This window comes from Nilaparvata lugens, chromosome 3 (genome assembly GCF_014356525.2).
Source record: "Nilaparvata lugens isolate BPH chromosome 3, ASM1435652v1, whole genome shotgun sequence".
Lineage (NCBI taxonomy): Eukaryota > Metazoa > Arthropoda > Insecta > Hemiptera > Delphacidae > Nilaparvata > Nilaparvata lugens.
The window spans coordinates 26,553,086-26,573,834 of NC_052506.1; the positions used below are offsets into that span (position 1 = coordinate 26,553,086).

Here is a 20,749-nt window from a genome sequence, read left to right on the forward strand (position 1 = left end):
TTAGAAATATGTCTAATGCCATTCTTGACGTCATCAGATCAAATCCACAGGTAAAAAAATGTTATTGTGAAATATTCACTGCCAGGGCACTCCTGTTTTCAGGAAGTAGACAATGTTCACAGTCAGATCAAAAAAACCTTGAGAACAACAGATTTTTATACCCCCATTGGATTAATTCGCATTCTAAAATCAGTGTCACCCAAAATTCCCTACAAGATTATCCAGATGAAGGAATCTGATTTCAAGGACTTTGCATCTACTGCTAAACTACTAAACTATACAAAACCATACCTTACACAAAAACATCAGTTTTAGAATTCACTCTGCAGCTCAGTGTTGTGCAATTTAAATCATCACATGATCCTTATGAGCCAATGAATGCTGCTAAAATTTGCTATCAAGAATCACCTTTACAGCTTAAAAAAATCAGAGCCATGTACTAATTCCACGAGCCTTCCCCTTCATGCCCCTACCCTACAAAAACGGGGAATTACTATCATGTTGTTTTGAAACTGGAGTGCAGAATTGTCTAATGTGTAGGCTACCGGTATCAGTTTGTTATTAGGTAGTTCAATGACAAAATATATGGTTAGTTTAATTTTTGTTTTTAATATTGGTAGTTCAGTCAACAAAAGATTATAGAGGGAAAAGTTTGGAACACAATTTTTGATCGAGCAGCTCTTCCAAGGATAATAGTAAGGAGGTAAACATATCAAAAGTCCTCACTCCTACCCCCTGTGCTAAGGGGGTGGGGGTGGTTTGACAGTACTACATTTTGTTTTTTTGCACATAACTCGAACAATATGCCTATTTTGGAAATTTTTGTCCAATACAAAATTAAAGCTTACAAATCGTCGGCTCAGTTTCATAAGGTTCTATGTGACAATTTTGGGCTTATTGAGTTATGCACAGAGATCGATCCCCAAAAACAAAGATCATTGACCTGAAATTCTTAGAGACTGGTCACACGCAAATGGAAGTGGACAGCATGCATAGCAGGCATGGCCCTAGGGACTTTGCCGCCCTGGGGCGAGATCGGCAACCCCCTCACAAGTATCCCATCTAAATGTTAATCCTGGGTTCCACCCCTTCCTTGAACGATACCTTAACTATTGTGTCTCCACTGTGATGTGATCACACCATTCGCACCAAAGTGTCTCAGTAAACTCTAAATAATTACGTACTAGGAGTCCCAAGTATAAATTGCACATTTTGAAATTATTTTTGTTTCATAAACTGTTTTATGTTCCCAGTTACAGATATCCTATTATATTAAGCGAGCAATTTCTGTATGTCTGTTTATATTATTATATTTTCATATCTGGTTATTTATGTTCAATGGATCTCAAAAACAGCACTAACGATTTTCACGAGATTTATTAGTATCATTATATTCATATTAGACATGGAATTCTGTGTTTACCAACTGAATTGAGTAAAGCTAAGGAAGTTTCTTGTACCTGTAATACAGCTTTCAAAACCAATTTCTCCTGCACTGTATAAGACATGTACTGTCTTATAGGCCTATTTTGAACACTTTGAAGTTCGGTTGAAGGTAATATACGATTTTTTACATTTATAGCCTTGGTACTTTCCTGTTAGACCGTTAGACGTCACGTCTACTCATTTAGGTGATCCTAACTCATGTTAGGCCTAAGACAGGTTTGTTAGGAATGGAATAGGTTAAAATTCGTTGAGTACCAAAGTTTTAAGGTAGCCTACTTAACATTCAAGTTACATTAGAAGTATGGGTGTAAGTACACTTTACTGGCCACCCCGAATTTCTCAAAAACAATTCTTGTAGTAGATTCTACATATTTTTCTGATACCAAAACAATGAAAATTTTACGTTGGTCACTTGGTCACCTAACCAACCCAACTCAACCTCTCAACCTAACTTAACCTAAACTAACTCAACCCAACTTAGCCTAACCAACCTAACTCAAACTAACCCTAACCAAACCTAAATTGACCCAAACCCAAACTTACTGCAATAACTCAATTAAGTTTAAAATCAAGTAACACTGAAGCTAAGTAAGAAAATTTTGATTATTTTTAAAAAATGAACAGTAAGTGATTGGGGTGAAATTTTCATGGATTTAGTGTCGGAATAACGTGCTTTGTGCTTTGCTTCATATGGTAAGCTGGAAAATGAATCACAAGTCCAACAGACTGTCCGCATATTTTACATGTGATCAGCTGAAATGGATTGAATTTAGCCTCAACTGTGGTACAGCTGACATCATCACATTCCACTCTTATTAGTAGTCCAACAGATGATAAAAATTGCTGTCTTTTGTCAGCTGTTCCTCAAAGGATGGATTTCTCCTTTTCATGTCCTTCAGCGAGTTATTGCAGGAATTACACCCTGAGCAATCGATTTTTTGTATCAAGAACCTCTTATATTCCAAACTTTATCAAAATCGTTGGAGCCGTTTTTGAGATCCGTTGGACATACATACAGAAATTGCTTGCTTAATATAATAGGATTTCATGTATTAGTAGCATGGAATGTTAACTCCCTTATACTATCAAACTGATTTCACTACAAACGTATGCTTGATGCACCTACAGTTCTTGAAAAATTTTATATTATGTTTTAAGACAGGACGTATTTTCAGGTAGTACACAGTCCTGATGGCGGGAAGATCAAAATCATCTGTTTGGAGGCATTTCAAACGAGACGAGAAGAATCCTTCTTTTGCCACTTGTTTGAGCTGCAAAAAGCAGTACAAAACAAGTGGCAATACGTCAAACTTGAAGGATCATCTTAAACGATTTCATCCCTTTCAAAAATCGAATTCTACCGATGAAGATGTTGAAGATGATGTATGCCTCATCGAAGAAGGATCAAGTTCAAGTAACATTGCAAGTTGTAGTTCATCAGAAACCTCAAATAAAAAAAAAGCTAGACCATCAAAAGGAATTAAACATGGGATAAAACTATATTTAGACCGTGGTAAAAAGTATGATGATAAAAGTGATATAAAACGAAAAATAGACGAAGCACTAGTTAAAATGATTGCTACAGATCTTGAACCATTCACAATGGTTGAAAGAGAGGGTTTTCGAAATTTTGTTTCTGTAATTGATTCCAAATACGAACTACCGAGCAAAACTCATCTTAAAAATAATTTCTTCCCACAGTATCATAACCAGTTAGAAGAAAAATTGAAAACACTTCTTAATAAAGTTAAGTATGTTGCAATCACTTGTGACGTGTGGACATCCCCCTCTACAGAAGGATACTTAACTATTACGTGTCATTTTATTCATTCAGCCTCTTTATGTTCAGCTGTCCTGAAAACATCTTGTCTTACAGGAAGTCATACGGCAGAAGCCATCGCAGGTGATGTACGTTTAAGTCTAGAAGAATGGGGAATTTTGTCAAAGGTAGTCTGTATCGTAACAGACAGTGGCTCAAATATGATAGCAGCAGCAGGTTTACTTAAGATCAAACACCTGCCCTGCTTTGCCCATATGCTTAATCTTGTTGTGAGTGATGCCTTAAAAAATAATGAAGTAGCAGTTGTTATAAAGAAGGTGAAAGCCATTGTTAATTATTTCCGGAGCAGTACTTTGGCTTCAGATAAATTAAGAGAGACTCAAACTAGTTTATCCAAGAAGATTCTTAAACTGATAAATGACACTCCAACACGATGGAACAGTACACTATTTATGATAAGACGTATCTTAGAAGTTGGAGATAGTCTTGTTCTAGCAATGAGCTCCTTGAAGAACTCGCCACCTCAGTTGTCAGCAGAAGACAATGCGCTTCTGAAAGACATGGTTGAAGCTCTGTCACCATTTGAAGAAGCAACAGAACAAATATCAGGTGACCAATACGCGACAGCCAGTTTGATAAACCCTTTGGTCATCGGTTTGTTTAACCACCTTTCAGAAGTTGAGATGACCATGACTACAGAAGAAGGAAACATCCTACTGCATAGTTTGATACGTTCTGTAAATCAACGGCTATTTCCTTATGAAACAAGTGCAGTCCCGTCCTTAGCAACTCTTCTAGACCCTAGATATAAAAAATTTGGCTTTCGACAGCCTACAAATGTCACTACCGCTGTGAAATTGTTAACCTCAGAGATTACATCAGCTGTCAAAGTAAATAAGATACAACCGCCTCCCTCACAAGCCTCTGCCTCGACCTCTGCTGTAGCTGAAAGTGAAGAAACCCCGCAGAAGAAAAAGAAGATTAATCTTTTAGGCTATGTACATAAACTTGCAGCTGAACAACTCCAAACTCCACCTACCACAGATGCGATAATAATTGTACGTCAGTACACTGAGAACAAAGTTATCGACCACAAAGAAAATGTGCTTCAGTTTTGGCAAGACAACAGCAATAAAGAGTTAGCAGACATCGCCAAAAAATATTTGTGTGTGCCTGCAACGTCAGTGCCAGCTGAAAGAGTATTCTCTAAAGCAGGACTAATTCTCTCAAGCCAAAGGAACAGGCTAAAGCCAAAAGTAGTGGACAAACTCATTTTTTGTAAAAGCAACTTGTGGCTCTTAAATGTCTAAGTTTTCATTTTAAGTCTTAATTCCTTTGACTTTAATTTTCAGTTAGGGCATAACATTTTTATTAATAACATAAACTATTGTTTTTACTTGTCTTTAATTTGAATTTTTGAAGTAATTTTCTTTTCTTTTCATTTTATTAATTTGAATTATTTAGATTATATAATTTTGTTTTATCTGAATCATTATTGAAGTCTTAATTCAATTGACTTTGACTTTAAGGGCATAACATTTTTATTAATAACATAAACTATTGTTTTTACATGTCTTTAATTTGAATTTTTGAGGTAATTTTCTTTTCTTATCATTTTATTAATTTGAATTATTCAGATTATATAATTTTGTTTTATCTGAATCGCTATTGAAGTCTTAATTCAATTGACTTTGACTTTAAGGGCATAACATTTTTATTAATAACATAAACTATTGTTTTTACATGTCTTTAATTTGAATTTTTGAGGTAATTTTCTTTTCATTTTATTAATTTGAATTATTCAGATTATAAATTCTTCATGGTATTATTGATTGAATAAAACAAAAATTTTCTAAAAATATCAATCATTGAGAAAGTTATTCAATTTACTAAATTTGACCAAAATAACATTTAGTTGAATTTTTTTTTGTAAATTGAATAACTTTCTCAAAGATTGATATTTTCAGGATTTTTTTTCATTTTTTTTTTGCTTAATCAATCAACAATAACATGAAGAATTCATCCTTTAAATCTCCTGGATTTATCTCTTACCAAATTTGAAATGTTCTGTCCCAAAAATTTAAACTTCAGGAGCTCATATTATCTCAAAAATTGATGATAGGAAAAAAATGTTTTCCCAAGAAAACTTTTTCATTTTGCTAGCTTGATAATATACAAATCGAAAACTATGAAAAATATCACCAGTAGAAAGTCTATTTTTAGCCTTTGCACAGCCTTAAGACATAGACTGCAACAGAGTATTAGGCCTACTTAACTTGTTAAGTAATCAAAACTAAAATTCCTACAAGTTTGTTTAACACACCTGATAATTAAGTAGAACTCGTCTGACCTTTCCATGGGGAAATTCCTTCACCAATTCTTCAAGATCTGGGGATTGAACTATTTTATGTTCGCTAGACCACTCCTGGGACATTGTTGATCTTAGAAAAGTTTTAATTAGCTAGACATTGGAAAACCTTCTTATATAATTTTACTATTCACATTTGATGTTATGAAGAATCGCTAACTGCAGAAAGTGGACATTCAACATTTTTTTCAATTTTCAGTTTTTGCTATTTTCATACATTTTGAAGATAAACTCATAGTTTACTGCAAAAAGGGGACTTCTGACAGCACTCATATGATGTGAAAAATAGAGCTTGAAAATATAGTTTACAGCAGAAAGGGGACTTCGGTTGCAGTAGTCACCTTTCTGCAGTAAAATGACAATATTATTTGTAACTACATTTCAGAGCTGGCAAAGCGCGCTAGTAGTAGTTCTAGGTTATGTTGATTGTTGTTCTTGGCTGTTGGCTTGCTGCTTCTTTAGCAACTAAAATACTAGTTTTTGATGTGATTTTGATTGTGTTTTGAAGTTAGGTTTTTTGTTAATAAGAATAACCATCTAAAATGTCTGACTCCGAAAATGATGATACACATAAGAAAAGGAAAAAAGGAGTGGTGAATATAGATAAGTACAAACGTAATGATCTGAAAAAAGCTAGGTTAAGTGGTTCTAGTTTCACAAATAGTTCTGGTAGATTAATTCCTGCTAAAGTGCCTGCTACAAACTGCAAATGTCAATTTAACTGTTTAGCTCAAATAAGTGATGAAGAAAAACGTGATGTTTTGACAAAATTTCATGAAATGAGCTCCAAAGATCGACAAGACTTGTATCTACAATCTCTTCTAGAATGCACAGAATCCAAACGGCGCAAAAAAGAAGACAATAAAAACTGAAATTAGTGTCTGTGAGTTATCATATCTCAGTGGGATTAACAAGGAAATTGGTATGTAAGAGTGGGTTCTTATTAGCTTATGGAATTACAAAAAAGAGGGTTGAAAGACTCATAAATTTGAAGAAGATAAATGAAACTCCTGTAGATTTGAGAGGGAAGAGTACCAGTGGCAATGCTATTCCTGCAGCTGTTGTGAATGCTGTAGCTATGTACATTGAATCATTTCCAACAAAGCGATCACATTATGCTTCAAAGGAGTACAACTATCTTGATTCAAATTTATCTGTGAAACAAATGTATGAATTGTTCAAATTGAAGCATCCAGAGCATAAAATCAGCTACAAATTCTATTGATCTTACTTTAAAGAAAATTATAATCTGAGATTTGGTAGGCAACAAACAGACACCTGTGTCACATGTGAGGAACTCTGTGTCAAAATTAAAAACAGCAATTTATCAGAAAACGTTCGAAGGGTAGCTGCAGGAGAACTTATTGTGCACAAGAGGAGGAGCAAGAAATTCTACAGTGCATTGAAGGAAGATATTGATGAAGATACTGTTTCTATTGTTATTGATTTTATGACAAATGTTTCTTTACCTGAAATACCCGTGCAAGACTTGTATTATTTTCGCCAGTTAACTGTGAACACTTTTGGAATTCATGACATTAAAAGTGGAAACATGCTATGTTTTGTATATCATGAAGGAGAAGGTGGAAAAGGCAGCAATGAGGTATGTACATTCCTTAAACTTTTTATTGATAGACTTGGAAGTGAAGTGAAAAAGTTGAAAATTTTTGCCGATAATTGTGCCAGACAGAATAAAAATCATGCTGTGGTTCGATTTATTATGGCACTAGTAGAAAGCAAAAAAATTGAATCTGTTGAATTGTTTTATCCCATTAGAGGTCACAGCTATCTACCATGTGACAGAGATTTCAGCTTAATTAAACGAAAATTAAAAAAGGTTGAACGACTTTATACAACTGATGAATATATTAATATAATCAAGGATTCAACAAACAATACAGAAAAATTTCAAGTAGTAGAAGTAACTCACAAGGACATTCTAAATTTCAATGGATGGTGGCAAAAATCCTACAAAAAGACCTGTCTGAGTGTCCAGTCATATGGGAAACAAGTGAAACCATCTGAAAAGCAAAATTTCACTGTATCTACATTTCACTACATGAAATGCGACAAGGTCCAGCCAGCAATAATACAATGCAAGAAGTACATTAATGGGTTGGAAGAGCATGAATTTAGGTTGCGGAACAGTAATAGATTAGAAAATATTCACGTAAGTAGAGCATATGAAGCTGTGAAACCGATAATGGGTACAAAGATGACTGATACAAAGAAGACAATGAGATACATACCTGATGATCATATGCAATTTTGGAACAATATTTTGGCTTGGCCGGTAGTAGAAAAAGAACAAGATGATGACTAGAAAGTTATTCAAGGTTGGTTAGTATTGAGCATTTTAATATTTTTTTATTAATTAACATTTTTTTATTCATTATAATTACTTAATGTTAATCAATATGATGACTAAAAACTTGCTCAAGGTTGGTTAGTAAACTATTTCAATTGTTTAATCAAACTTTTGCCAATTATTACAAGTCATGCTCACTGATTACTGCAGAAAGGGGACATTTGCATTTTTTAAAACTTTTTTTAATAATGAGTAGAAAAATTTAATGCATGTTCAAAGTGTGGAACAATTTTAAGAAGTAATCTTGTACCTATATACAAAAAAATATCTATTAAAAACCATTTATGATAAATTTATGATTTTTTTTGTGTCTCCTGTGTAATAATCAGAATTATTAGTTGAATTTGGCGCTAACTAAAAAGTTGATCTTTAATATGTTTGAATCAATTATCGATGTTTATCTGATAGTATCGACTATCGAACTATAATTGGGCATTATCGATTATCGATAATACATTCATACAAACAGCTGTTTGAGTTACCAAATATCATAAATTAAATCTAAATTGAAACAGGTTAAAGTAAATAAAAATCACTTCAAAATAAACATAAATTTAATATTGAATTATACAAGTTTTTGAAACAATGTAGGAAGGTTATTGCATTGATAAGTAAATCCACTAGTAAAGTTTGTTAGGTTGGCAATGAAATCTAGGATGAGTTGGAAGTTTTTGTGTGAAGCTAGAAGCTCTCTCAAAAAAAAAAAAATGGTTGATTGTTGGGAGCTAGATACTTTTTTGGTGAGGATTTTCAAGTTTTTGGCCATTGCTATCAAAATTGAGCTCAGAATTGAAATGAAAAATGGAATACATATGGCTATTTTACCAATTGATCAATAAGAACTCGCATAATATGCAATGTATTGTAAGTATTTTACTAAATAGAGGTGAGTGTCAATTATCCTTTTGTATTCTTAAATTTTCACATGAATATTGAACGAACTTCAATAAATCTTGTTGTTTTTCAATTTAAAGAATGTGTGCTTATTCCAATAACTCTGATTTCAAATTGAACAAAAAACCGATGTCTTGTCTTTGGGAGAATGGGGCAAATGGTCTTTTAAACGAGCCATTTCACCTGAAAAATTGCAAATTGTGTAGATGTCCCGTTTCTGCAGTTAGCGATTCATTGAATATATCGCTACCTCAGTGCAACAGTGAGACATCTCTGATTTTTGGTGTTTTGAGGTTATGATGGTGTTCAAGTATATTGCAGTTGAAGATTTCAGTGCAATAGTGGGTTTTGTGATAGCTCATCTAGTTAATTAAATAGGGAAGATATCCTGGTGTAACACTCCATTGATTTTTCATTTTATTTCAGGTTAAAAGTGGGATATCTGTTGTCTCAGTGTTGCTCTCGTACTCCTCTGTACTTTTTCTTAGAGTAGAAAGTGGGATATCTGTTGTCTCAGTATTGCTCTCGTATTCCTTTGTAGTTTTTCTCAGAGTAAAAAGTGGGGTATCTGTTGTCTTAGTGTTGCTCCATGCTTTTTCTCAAAATATAGTATGGGATATCTGCTGTTTCAGTGTTGCTCTCATTATTCCTATGTGTGATGGTACTTTTCCTCAGATGTCCCACAGCTGTTTTTGAATTATAAAGCAGTTTTTCATTCTGCTTTATGCAAGGAGGTTAGGTTTTATGATGAATCTTGTCGTGAACCATACAGTTTCTTGTCCAGAGCACGTTATTTCATCAATTGAGCAATTAGTTGACTATGTTTTCTTCTAGAACATTGAGAATAATGAGAAATTGTAAAAAATTGACAGACGGAACAAAAATAGAACTTATGAAAGGTAAGTTCATTGATCAAAGTTCTACTTCTTGTCGATGTTACAAAAAACTTTACTTAACCTAGCATACACTGTTGATGACATAAACCAATTTGATAGGTACTAATTAAAATTAAACTTTTTTCAAGTTCTATATAGGCTAATATTATTGACGTATGTATGTGTATGGCTTATTTGTGGGGAGTTCTGAAGAAGTTCCACAGCCGACATAGTACAAAGTTCAATATTGCTCATGGTTTTCCTTATTATATTCACTTTGATTGAAACCTTTATAAAGTTTATGATTTTACAAAATCGAAAACACGAAATAAAAACACTAATATTATGAAACCTTATTATGTATGGCAACACAAAAAAATGTTACATTCCACTAACAAATTTTAACTCATTACACTACTGAAGCAGATTAGGCTATTATTATGGCCTCTACTACTCACGTTATCAACCATACAGTACTGTTCCATTTATAAAAATTTCTGAATTAAAGAGTACAACTTTTATTTTATTTTTCAGATGGTGAAACCAGACCTGGAGAGTCAAAACAATATGATTGTGACAATTCTACTGGAACCCTGATTACAAGACCTATACAAACTGAACAGCTCCATACTTTTCCAATTGGTAAGCAGTGGATGAATATTTTTGTATTGATGCTTTTAATTCTATGTAATAAATAGAAGACACTCTTAATACTCTATTAACCTAACAAAATTTCATACACATATGGTACTAAAAGCAGACTATATGGTCTCTACTGGTCATATTATCAACAGTAGCCTACTGTTCCATCTATCTAATAAATTGAAGAGTTTTAATCTCATTCAATTTACAGAAGATGAAATCAGACCTGGAGGGTCAACACAACATGATGGTGACAATACTACCAAAATCCTGATTACAAGACCTATACGAAGTGAATTCATCCAGAGTGAATCAGACAACTTGACTGAACAACTCCACACGTTTCCAATTGATAAGCAGTGGATAAATATTATTGTATTGTTACTTTTAAGTCAATGTTATAAATGGGAAACACTCTTAATACTGTATTCACCTAACAATGTTTCATTCACATACTGAAGCAGATTATGTGTCCTTAACTCACATTATCAACAGTACTGTTCCATCTAACTACTGAATTAAAAGAGTATCCTTCTCATTCTATTTTTCAGATGGTGAAATAAGTCCTGTAGTGTGATGGTGACAATAATTCTACCGAAACCCTGATCACAAGACCTATACAAATTGAATTCATCCAGGGTGAATCAGACAACCAGACTGAACAACTCCACACGTTTCCAATTGGTAAGCAGTGGATAAATATTATTGTATTGTTACTTTTAAGTCAATGTTATAAATGGGAAACACTCTTAATACTGTATTCACCTAACAATGTTTCATTCACATACTAAAGCAGACTATGTGTCCTTAACTCACATTATCAACAGTACTGTTCCATCTAACTACTGAATTAAAAGAGTATCCTTCTCATTCTATTTTTCAGATGGTGAAATAAGTCCTGTAGTGTCAACACAACATGATGGTGACAATTCTACTGAAACCAGAATCACGAGACCTGTCCTTGACCATGACTACAGTATGAGAAGTTCTGACCTAGAGCACTTTGATAGTACAGACAACTACTCAGATTTTCATGACAGTGATAAAGATCCTGAGTTTTTCCCAGACTCAGATTCTGATTCAAATTACAGTGTTGAAAATCAATTGCCTTTTCAATTGGATTCTGAACAAACAGATCAGAATGTAATAATTGAAAATGTTGATTCTGATAAAACAGATCAGAATGTAATAATTGAAAATGTTGATTCTGAGAAAACAGATCAGAATCCAATTGAAAAGGCAATTGACTCTGGTAAGCAGTTGACTCGAAAGCGTGTTAGAAATGAAGACAACTGGGTATGTAATTTGAAGAAAAAGAAAGTCAACACTGGTGCATGTTATGTATCAAGACTAGGTAAACTCCATGAAGAAAAAAAACTAGGTCTACCATGTACTGAAAAATGTATTTTCAAGTGTAATTTGAAATTCTCCAATGCTTTGAGAAGGGAAATGTTTGATAAGTTTTATAAACTTGGTGACATTACTCGAAAAAGAGACTACATTTCAAAACTCATTCTTTTCAACAATGATGATGTACGCTCAAAAACCGCTCGTAAATGCAATGCGATGTTCCACTTTGAAATTGATGAGAGAGTGCGTGTTTGTAAAAGAATGTTTCGATCAACATTTGCTATTTCAAATAATTTCATATCTACTGTTTTGAAAAAAAGTGATGCAAATGGTTTCACAGGAGAAAATTGCAGGGGAAAGCATGGGAAACAAACAAAAACTGATGAGACATTGATTGAATCAGTATTCAAACACATCAATAGTTTCCCTCGCATTGAGTCCCACTATTGCAGGGCAAGAACCAAGAAGGAGTACTTGGAGGGTAGTTTGAACTTATCAATGATGTACCGCCTTTATGTAGAAGAGAACAAAACAAAAGGCTTGAAATATGTCAAAAAGCACTTGTATGAATCTATTTTCAATACAAAATTTAATATCAGTTTTTTTAAACCAAAGAAAGATTTGTGTGGAAAATGTGAGGAGTTCAAACTAATGAGTGAGGAAGATAAGATGGAAAAAGAAGATCTCCAGAAGAAGTTACACTGTCAAGACTTGAAAAAGATAAAGATAAAAGAGAATGTACAAATAATGAAGATCATCTGTTGGCAGTATATGACTTACAGGCAGTATTTCAGTTACCACAGGGGAAAGCATCCCTATTTTACTACAAATCCAAATTGAATGCTTATAACTTCACTGTAGCCGATATTTCATAGAAAGATAGTTCCAAAAGAAATGGTTTTTGTTATTTATGGCATGAGGGCATTGCTAACCGTGGTGGTGTAGAAATTGCAAGCTGTGTTTACGAATTCATAAAAGATAACTGTAGAAATAAAAAGAGATTAATATTCTACAGTGATAATACTGTTTCACAAAATAAAAATAGGTATATCTATGCAATGTACCTACTTTGTATTCGAACAATGCAAATTGAAACCATAACTCATAAGTACCTGATTGTCGGCCACACTGAGAATGAAGCAGACAACATCCATTCGTGTATTGAGAGAGAAAAGCAAAGAGTTTTGAAGAGTGGGCCCATTTTCATTCCCAGTGAAGTATCAATGCTTGTCAAGACTTCCAGAAAGACAGGGGAACCCTATCATGTGAAAGAAATGGAAACCTCGGACTTTCATGACTGGAAGAAGATGTCTGAAGATCTTGGTAAAAACTTTTCTATCAACACAGATGATGAGAAATGTTCCTGGAATGATGTGAAAATAGTTAAATAGTTGAAGTGAGGAAAAGTAATGAATATTCTCTTTTTTATAAATCATCTTATAAAGATGAGAGTTTCAAAGAAATTGACTTAAAAAGAAAAACAAGGAGAAGCACAAAGGAGATTGTTCTGCAAAAAGCTTACTCCGAAGCACCTGCTATAACAGAAAATAAAATATTTAATTTCATTGTGTTTGGCTAATCTCATTCCTAGAGCACATCATCAATTCTTCTTCAATTTGAAAAGCACAAAGAAGGTCTTACCATCTGCCAACAGTGGTGATGAAACATAGGTAATGAAAAAGACAAAGACGTAATAATAATAAAAGAAAGATTTATAAAGATTTCTTTTATTTGACGTAATAATTATTGTAATAAATTTGAAATATAAACTTCAACACAGTTCTAGTACTCACAATTTTCCTGCTTGTCGGACGTGTTTCGAAGCACTAGGGAAGACTACTCCTTGTACGCTGAAGGTGTAGCTCAGTGCCCCAAAACGCATCCGACAAGAACAAAATCATGAGTACCTACTGTTGTCAAAGTGTTAATAAAGTGTCAATAAAGTAAACTTATTATGATCACTATAGTCTGATCGCACAAAGATTTTACTCAGGCAAGATGGAAGAAGTACTAGTAGGCAGGAATAGCATGAGCTGTGAGATGCGCGAGAGGAGAGATAATGGAGTGATAGTGGGGAGGCCGCTCGAAACTAAGAGAGGGGAGGTGGCTGGAGCTTGTTGTTGAGACGGAAAGGCTCACTGTCGCCTTTCCTACTGCTTATGCTATTAGGCCTATGCAAACCGGAGCGATGTGCACCATATGGAGGTCAAGTTGAGACTGAGTCCAATGATTCCCCCACCACTAAAATTCTCTCTCGGGCTATGGCGCATCTTGAACTTAGAGCTCATGCTATTCCTGACGGGCTGTACTCCAGTTCGGTTTGTATTGGTTCAAAAGTTATAAATTTGGTCTCAAATTGTAGTAGGCCTACAGAATATTTTCTACAATTTGAGACCAAATTTATAATTCTTGAACCAATACAAACCGAACTGGAGTATGTAGGCTACTTCTTCCATCTTGCCCGAGTAAAATCTTTGTGTGATCAGACTATATCAATCTTTTCTATTGAGAATTGAGTCAGAACACAATAATGTTATTTCATATTTTCAAAACGTTCTAAGTAACATTGAAATTTTTCTTTTTCTGGGTCGAAATTTTAGAAAGGATTTAGAGAAACGATAGGAGTAAGGAGAAGTAATAGGAGTAGCTATCGAATCTAATTTTTGTAACAGAGCTGCAATTGAAATATTTTGTTGTTCTTGTTGTCTCTGTAGTTCTTGTCGTTGTTCTAATAGCGTCTTGATAATATTATTGTAATTGATTTGAATCCATAATGTAATTTGAATTTTGAAAAGATGTTGAATAGGCCCACCGTACACTTACTTTTTGTTGAAGTTGAATTTGAAAATTTTGAAGTTGAAATTGAAAACTTATTTCTGAAGATTCATGTTTGAATTTGTATTTGAATTTCCTTTTCTTATATCCTCATCGCCAATTGTTGTAATATTGAATTATAAATAGTATTGAAATGAAGACATTGAAATAATTATTTTTGAACGTTGTATTGAAAGAGAATGAACATAAATGAATGTAATAAATAAATTATTATTAAATTATTTGAATAAATTATTTATTACATTCATTCATGTTCATTCTCTTTCAATACAACGTTCATAAATATTTCAATGTCTTCATTTCAATTCTATTAATTTATAATTCAAGATTACAACAAAGTAAAAGAATTAATAACAAGATTGAATCAGAACTTATCACCATGGTAACCAGTCATCATTTAGGGATATGACAGAAAATGAGTGTTGTAAACAGAAATAAGAATAATATAATTTTTTACATTGGCTTCATTATTATAATTATTTCACCCTTAAATTACCAGTAACTTACTCTGTGAGGCCCAAATTGTCCTGAATAAGCTAGTATTGTATTTCATTTTTCTGAGACATGCTCTTAGAAATGTTGAAATTTTTAGTGTTACAGTGAGACATCCCTGTCAAGCCTTACTATTTGATTTTTTAAACATATAATTAATGCTAGAATTGGAAAATTAGTTGAAATTCTATTCCAGAAACTATCAGACAGCATAATTATAGGTATTTTTTCCAGTCTCAGTTAGGGTATTCTTGAGAAGTAATAAGTGATCATCTGAAGTGAAAAACTTTAATCGCTGATTTCCGAAAGTTGTATGTTTTGAAGATGTCTCACTGTTGCTCTGTGGTAGCAATATATTATTTATTTGTATTTTTAAATTTTCCCTTCCTTAAAATTTGCTGCCCACAAAATCTGCCACCCTGGGCAGCCGCCCGGTCCGCCCACCCCTGGGCCGGGCCTGATGCATAGTACAATCAAGGCAGAAACGAAAAATTGACCAATCTATTCCCCCACTGAATGGCCATCAATCATCCAGGATGCTAGACAAAGAAAGCCATACAATGTGAACATCCTACAATATTCAGATATTTAATATTTATGACCTGAAGAGTTGAGAAGGAGAATTTATTAAGAATGATCTATCTCTTGATGTTAACCCTTAGTTGCACAATGGGTACCACAAGACCCAAACCATATTATCACATCTGCTCAACTCCAATTTAATTCTGCATCATTGGGATGTTGTTCCTTTTGATCCCCAAAGCATGGTAAACCAGCTAGTTCAAGAACTGTCCGCTAGAGTTCAGTTTTAATCAAAGTGGTACTCTTCTGTAGCTCTATGCATTAGGTGATCGAGTGAAACAGTTGATTTTGAAAGTGCTTGAAAAGTTATGAGAAGTTTGAGATTATTCGGGAAAAATATTGAGAGTTCATTATTGTCTGCTTTAATTTTATTTCTGACGTTAGTTGTTTGTAAATTTGAAGAATTGAATAGTTATTGATGAAAAACAGTTTGTTCCTTCCTGTACCCATTGTGCAGTCCGGTCACCGGTCAGACATGAATGAAGTTGCCAGGTTATGTTTGTAGGTTATGTGTCTTCTTGTGAACTGATAGCCTAAATACTGTGAATAAACTTATTTTTGTCATCAATGGTGATCTATTGTGCCAACTTTTCTTAGTAAGACTTGAGGTGATATTATTTCAAATTTATTCTATAGTTTTCGTGTAGATTTTATTGTTCACACTGTAAGACTGTCATCCATAACATCACTAGGCTAGTGCAGTGAACATTTACTAAGTTGTGTGATGAAATTCAACGATTTTTTCTTATATTTTCCTGCAATATAAATTATTCATCATAATGTCAGATGACCAATATATATCAGAAGATCAATTATTAGCTGAATTAGAAAATGTTTTGGTTATTCCACTCTTCAGTGAGGATGAGCTTGAAGAATCGGATGATGATGAAGGAACTACAATCAATTCTTCAAGCAGAGATATAAAAATTCCAAACTTAGCACACATTCCTGAATCATCTGACCCTCCTGCACCCCCTTCATCCATTAAAAAGAAAACAAGGAAACAATCTTCAATGGAAACTATCATTACAAGAAATATGACAGTTTTCTAAAAGTGTCAGAAAGGAAGAAGAAGGATTTGGTACAACTTTATAGAACAGGAGTAATTTCAAATATTTATCATGATTTTTACTTATTGCTGCCAACTTCCAACTCAGTGAATGAAGAGAATCTACTGGAATTGGACATCAATGAGTCTGATAATGAAGAGAACGTATTGATTGAAGCTCTGTAGCTTTTAATTTGTTATTCAATTATTGCATAATTATGCTGAAATTAAAATGTTCAATTCATACACAATTATCTATTTTCTTAGTTTGTTCCCTTCATAATAATTATTATTTCAGGGGCCTGTTTCATAAAATTTACAAGTCCTGTAATACAGGAAAAGTTCCTGTTTTACAGGTGGAAGTGTGTTATCCCACAACCACAATCAGCATGCCTTGAATGGCAACATCGAGTATGACACAGGCAATGAGCTCGACAGGCGTGTCACAATAGATGATACTCTGGTGAAAGCATGGAACAGCATGCCTACCCTGGTGATCTAGCAGCTGAGGTGAGTGGTAGTCCTGTGGCCACCTTGGATCCTCCCGCACGTAACACAAGGAGTGCACGACCTCTTGGGCCCCACAGCAATCAGGGAGGAAGAAGTGCTCTGCTTGCTATTGGTAATGCCATGTTATGACGCCCTAACTCCTTCTCATAAGTCCAGCTCCGACCAGAATGCAAGCAATGCAAGCATGAGTGAGACCGGCTCGCAGGCCCCTGAGCCAGTAGGGGTAGGAGCAGGGCATAATCTAAACAACCCTGAGGACTACTTGTTCCTCGTCTCACATGTTGTCAATGGGATTGGCACTGAGGCCCCTCCAGCTTGCATCAACTCCGAGCTTTGGTATGGTATCAGTTGGTGGTAACATGTTGAACATGGTCATCTACAATTGACGCTGGTTGGTAAGCAGTACTATGATGAGTTGCTCAACCCAGATCAGAGGATGGCACTAATCAATGATAGGAGGCCCTTCAACGTGCAAAACTATTTGAGCGGTTGTCCTCAGTTAGTACTGATGCTGGTGCATGGTTGGCCTGCCTCTAAGTGTAACTGGCGTGCCTTAGGCTTTAAGGCTGCGCTCTATGATGATATGCGTTTGTGTGTAATTAGTCAGCCAACAGGGGTTGACTATGCTCTGGCCGCTAAGAGGGTTCCAGTGGCATTCAGGTTCATACAGGAAGACCCAGACCAGTGGGGATATATGTATGTTAGTATAACCCCTTGCTATTTAGAAAGAGTCATACGTGATGGAGGGTGTATCCCTATTGGTAACCCAGGGCTGCGTGTTCCAGCCAGTCATTGATACTTGAATGACCCTGATGTAATAGTTATTGGCCTAGATGTGAACTACACATCACCCCTCCAGCTTGCACTGTGGGTGATAATTCATCTCGATTATCCCTTGTCAGGGGTGTTGAAGTTAATTGAGGTTCAAAGTATATCTGAAATAGATACTAACCAACAGGGATTCATCCGTAACTCTGGAAACGTGTCCATGACAGATACTAGACAAAAGATCATATTTGTGAACACATCCGACACGTATATGTGTTATGAATTACGCCCAGCACCATATCGCATTCCAAGCACCCACACCCAGTGACAATGCGATTGCCCCAACACCGCCTAGAGACGCTGACACCATTATGCTCAGCGACGTGCTGCGATCTGATTGCTCCCTGCAGGACATGTTCGACGAGAATTGGTCGGAGTGATTTGTAGGAGGAGGAAACTGGCTTGAGATCGACAACTTGGTGGGTCTTTCAACGATCAGATACCCACCACATATAGAGGGTTTTAAGAGGGTTGTTGGTGTCCAGGAGAGAACCCAGGATCATGTTATTGTCAAACAACACCAAGGTGCCCCCATGGATGTTCTTAGTCACCTGGGCCTACAACCGTCAGCTGATGCACGGGATATGATGGGATATGGTATGGCACGCTGCGTCAATGCTATCATTCAAGTCTATGCTGCACGCCCTCTTGCTGATGAACACCCCAACATCGTTATAGGAGAGTGGGGTGCTATGGCAGAGCTGTCTGTTGTGATGGGGATTTGCTCTTACAATGTATTCAACAGTGAGTCAGCAGATGAGATCAAGAAGAGAAGGCTCAACAACATGCTCGACAGGTTGAACCTCATGGCATTTGTGAGGAGGGGTTTTGAGAAGAGTAAGGCGGAGATCGAGGATGGAGTTGTCCAACCAGTCATTGGGGACATCGATGATCAGGGTGAAAATCTTATCCCTCTCTGGCACAACTGGGTTCACAGCACCGAACAGAGTAAAGGGCTGGACTACTTTGTTGAGTCTTTTTGTGATGAGGTGATCTCCACTACAGTTGGAACCTCAATATAGCGCACCGGATTTGGGGAACATGGACAGGTGTTTGTACATCTGAGGTGATGTGGAAAAACAGTTTTGCTGCAGAGTTCACTCTGAGTTATGTCCTATCCACCAGACTTGAGCTAGTGGGTGAGGTGAACAACTGGCATTACAACCTGTACCATCAGGCCCAGAGTTTGGCAGATGTAGACGTGAGTCTAGAGCAACATTTGATGAAACTAAATATGGAGATCTTGTACCCCAACCTCACATTGCAGGACACTACTACAGCAACTGAAGTACCAGAAAATGTACGTCCATAATGTTTTATGTTTCTTATTGGACAAATTTAATCAATGTCGTTAATTTGATTATTAACATTTGATAATCAACTTTATTGAAACATTACTACTCACATAACTGTTATAATAGGTTATGTAAGTTAAGTAGTTATTATAATTTCTCAACTATTTATCATTAACAAATTTATTTTCCAGCATGAATGCAATCTATCCATCATCAGAAATTTGATAATGTCGATTTTCACCAAAACTGAAGTCCTGGGCCACATAAGCTGGGTATTCCACATGATGCACACTGGTATGCTGGCGACACAACTGGAGTGGTCTGGGGGGAATTTTTTGCCAAACAACGAAGCATATAATTGTGGGTGGGGGCCTAGGAGCATTTACAAGATCTGGGAAGAGGAGGCCTTTGTGTCAACTGGCCTAAAAATGGTGGCTGCACAAGTGTTAGATGCCACGACCATCATTGATGGGCTGACCTTGTTGACCCGGAATAACGTCAACCCCGTTCTCATGACAAAGACTTCATGGTTATACCGTGTCAGAGGCCTACCAGCTTTAAACTTGCATGGGGGAGTAAAAGGGCCGACTGCTGCACCCAGTGTGGTAAGCTCAGACCAATCAAGGCCATCTATCAACGACAATCAAATGGCAGAAGATCGCATGACACTGGCACAGGCAGAATGTGTTGCATCGAGTGTAGATGCTCCGCCCATGATAGGGTCATCCACGAATAATTAATCAACAAAAACTGGACCTGAGATATGTTCTTACTAGCCGAGGAGAAAGTACTACATGAGGTGAAGAACAAGGAGTGTATTTGCAGACAGACAAGAACATATACATCACAACATCCACCATTTCTACAAAACATCAGGCATTTCAACTCGATCAATGTGTCCTGCGCTATACCCAATGACAGATTCATAGAGGATGCATTCAACATCTTCTACTATACTGCAAAAAGTATCTCTTTCCGCTGGAAAGAGATAGCAGAGCTATTGAGCTTTTGTTGCAGTAAATTGAGGGCATACTTCATGAAAATCACTGGACAGTTGAAGCATGGAGGGTCCTTTATACACCAAACGTGGCGTGACTTTTGTTATTGGGAGTCCTTTCTAGGCTTTCATCCTCCGGTAGGGCTCAATAACTTGCTAAGAGAGGCGCAAGTATGGCTGGGAAAGACAATCAATTTGGGTGAGACCATTGGTATGAATAACTACACTTGTATGATTCATTCTGAGTGCTGTCAGCAAGATTGAGTGTAGTAAACGAATGAAGGAGTCAAAGGTGTCCATCTGTCCAATGAGAAAGCCATCACCAATCTAATAAGGCCAGACCATGAAGAGATGCATATCATGGAGAAGAGTGAAGCCGGGAAATCTTGACCAGTTGTAAAGTGTGGTAACAGTGTTAATTGATTGATGGCTTACCTTT

The 20,749-nt window shown here is 35.7% G+C and overlaps 2 protein-coding genes across 2 annotated transcripts in view; one reads left to right on the forward strand and one right to left on the reverse strand.

The window, feature by feature from the left end:
• Positions 1–20,749, reverse strand: part of LOC111054026 (rab3 GTPase-activating protein catalytic subunit) — a 280,846-nt gene that overhangs the window by 16,512 nt on the left and 243,585 nt on the right. The gene's annotated exons all lie outside the window — the stretch shown is intronic.
• Positions 1,380–4,577, forward strand: LOC111060359 (E3 SUMO-protein ligase ZBED1-like). The gene is made up of 2 exons (XM_039423433.1): positions 1,380–1,555; positions 2,622–4,577. Exon 2 carries the CDS (start codon positions 2,638–2,640, stop codon positions 4,534–4,536), a length of 1,899 nt encoding a protein of 632 aa, XP_039279367.1. The 5' UTR covers positions 1,380–1,555; positions 2,622–2,637; the 3' UTR covers positions 4,537–4,577.

What these genes read in the sequence shown, in the direction of transcription:
- LOC111060359 (XM_039423433.1), top strand. Translation starts at nt 2,638, where the DNA reads ATGGCGGGAAGATCAAAATCATCTGTTTGGAGGCATTTCAAACGAGAC.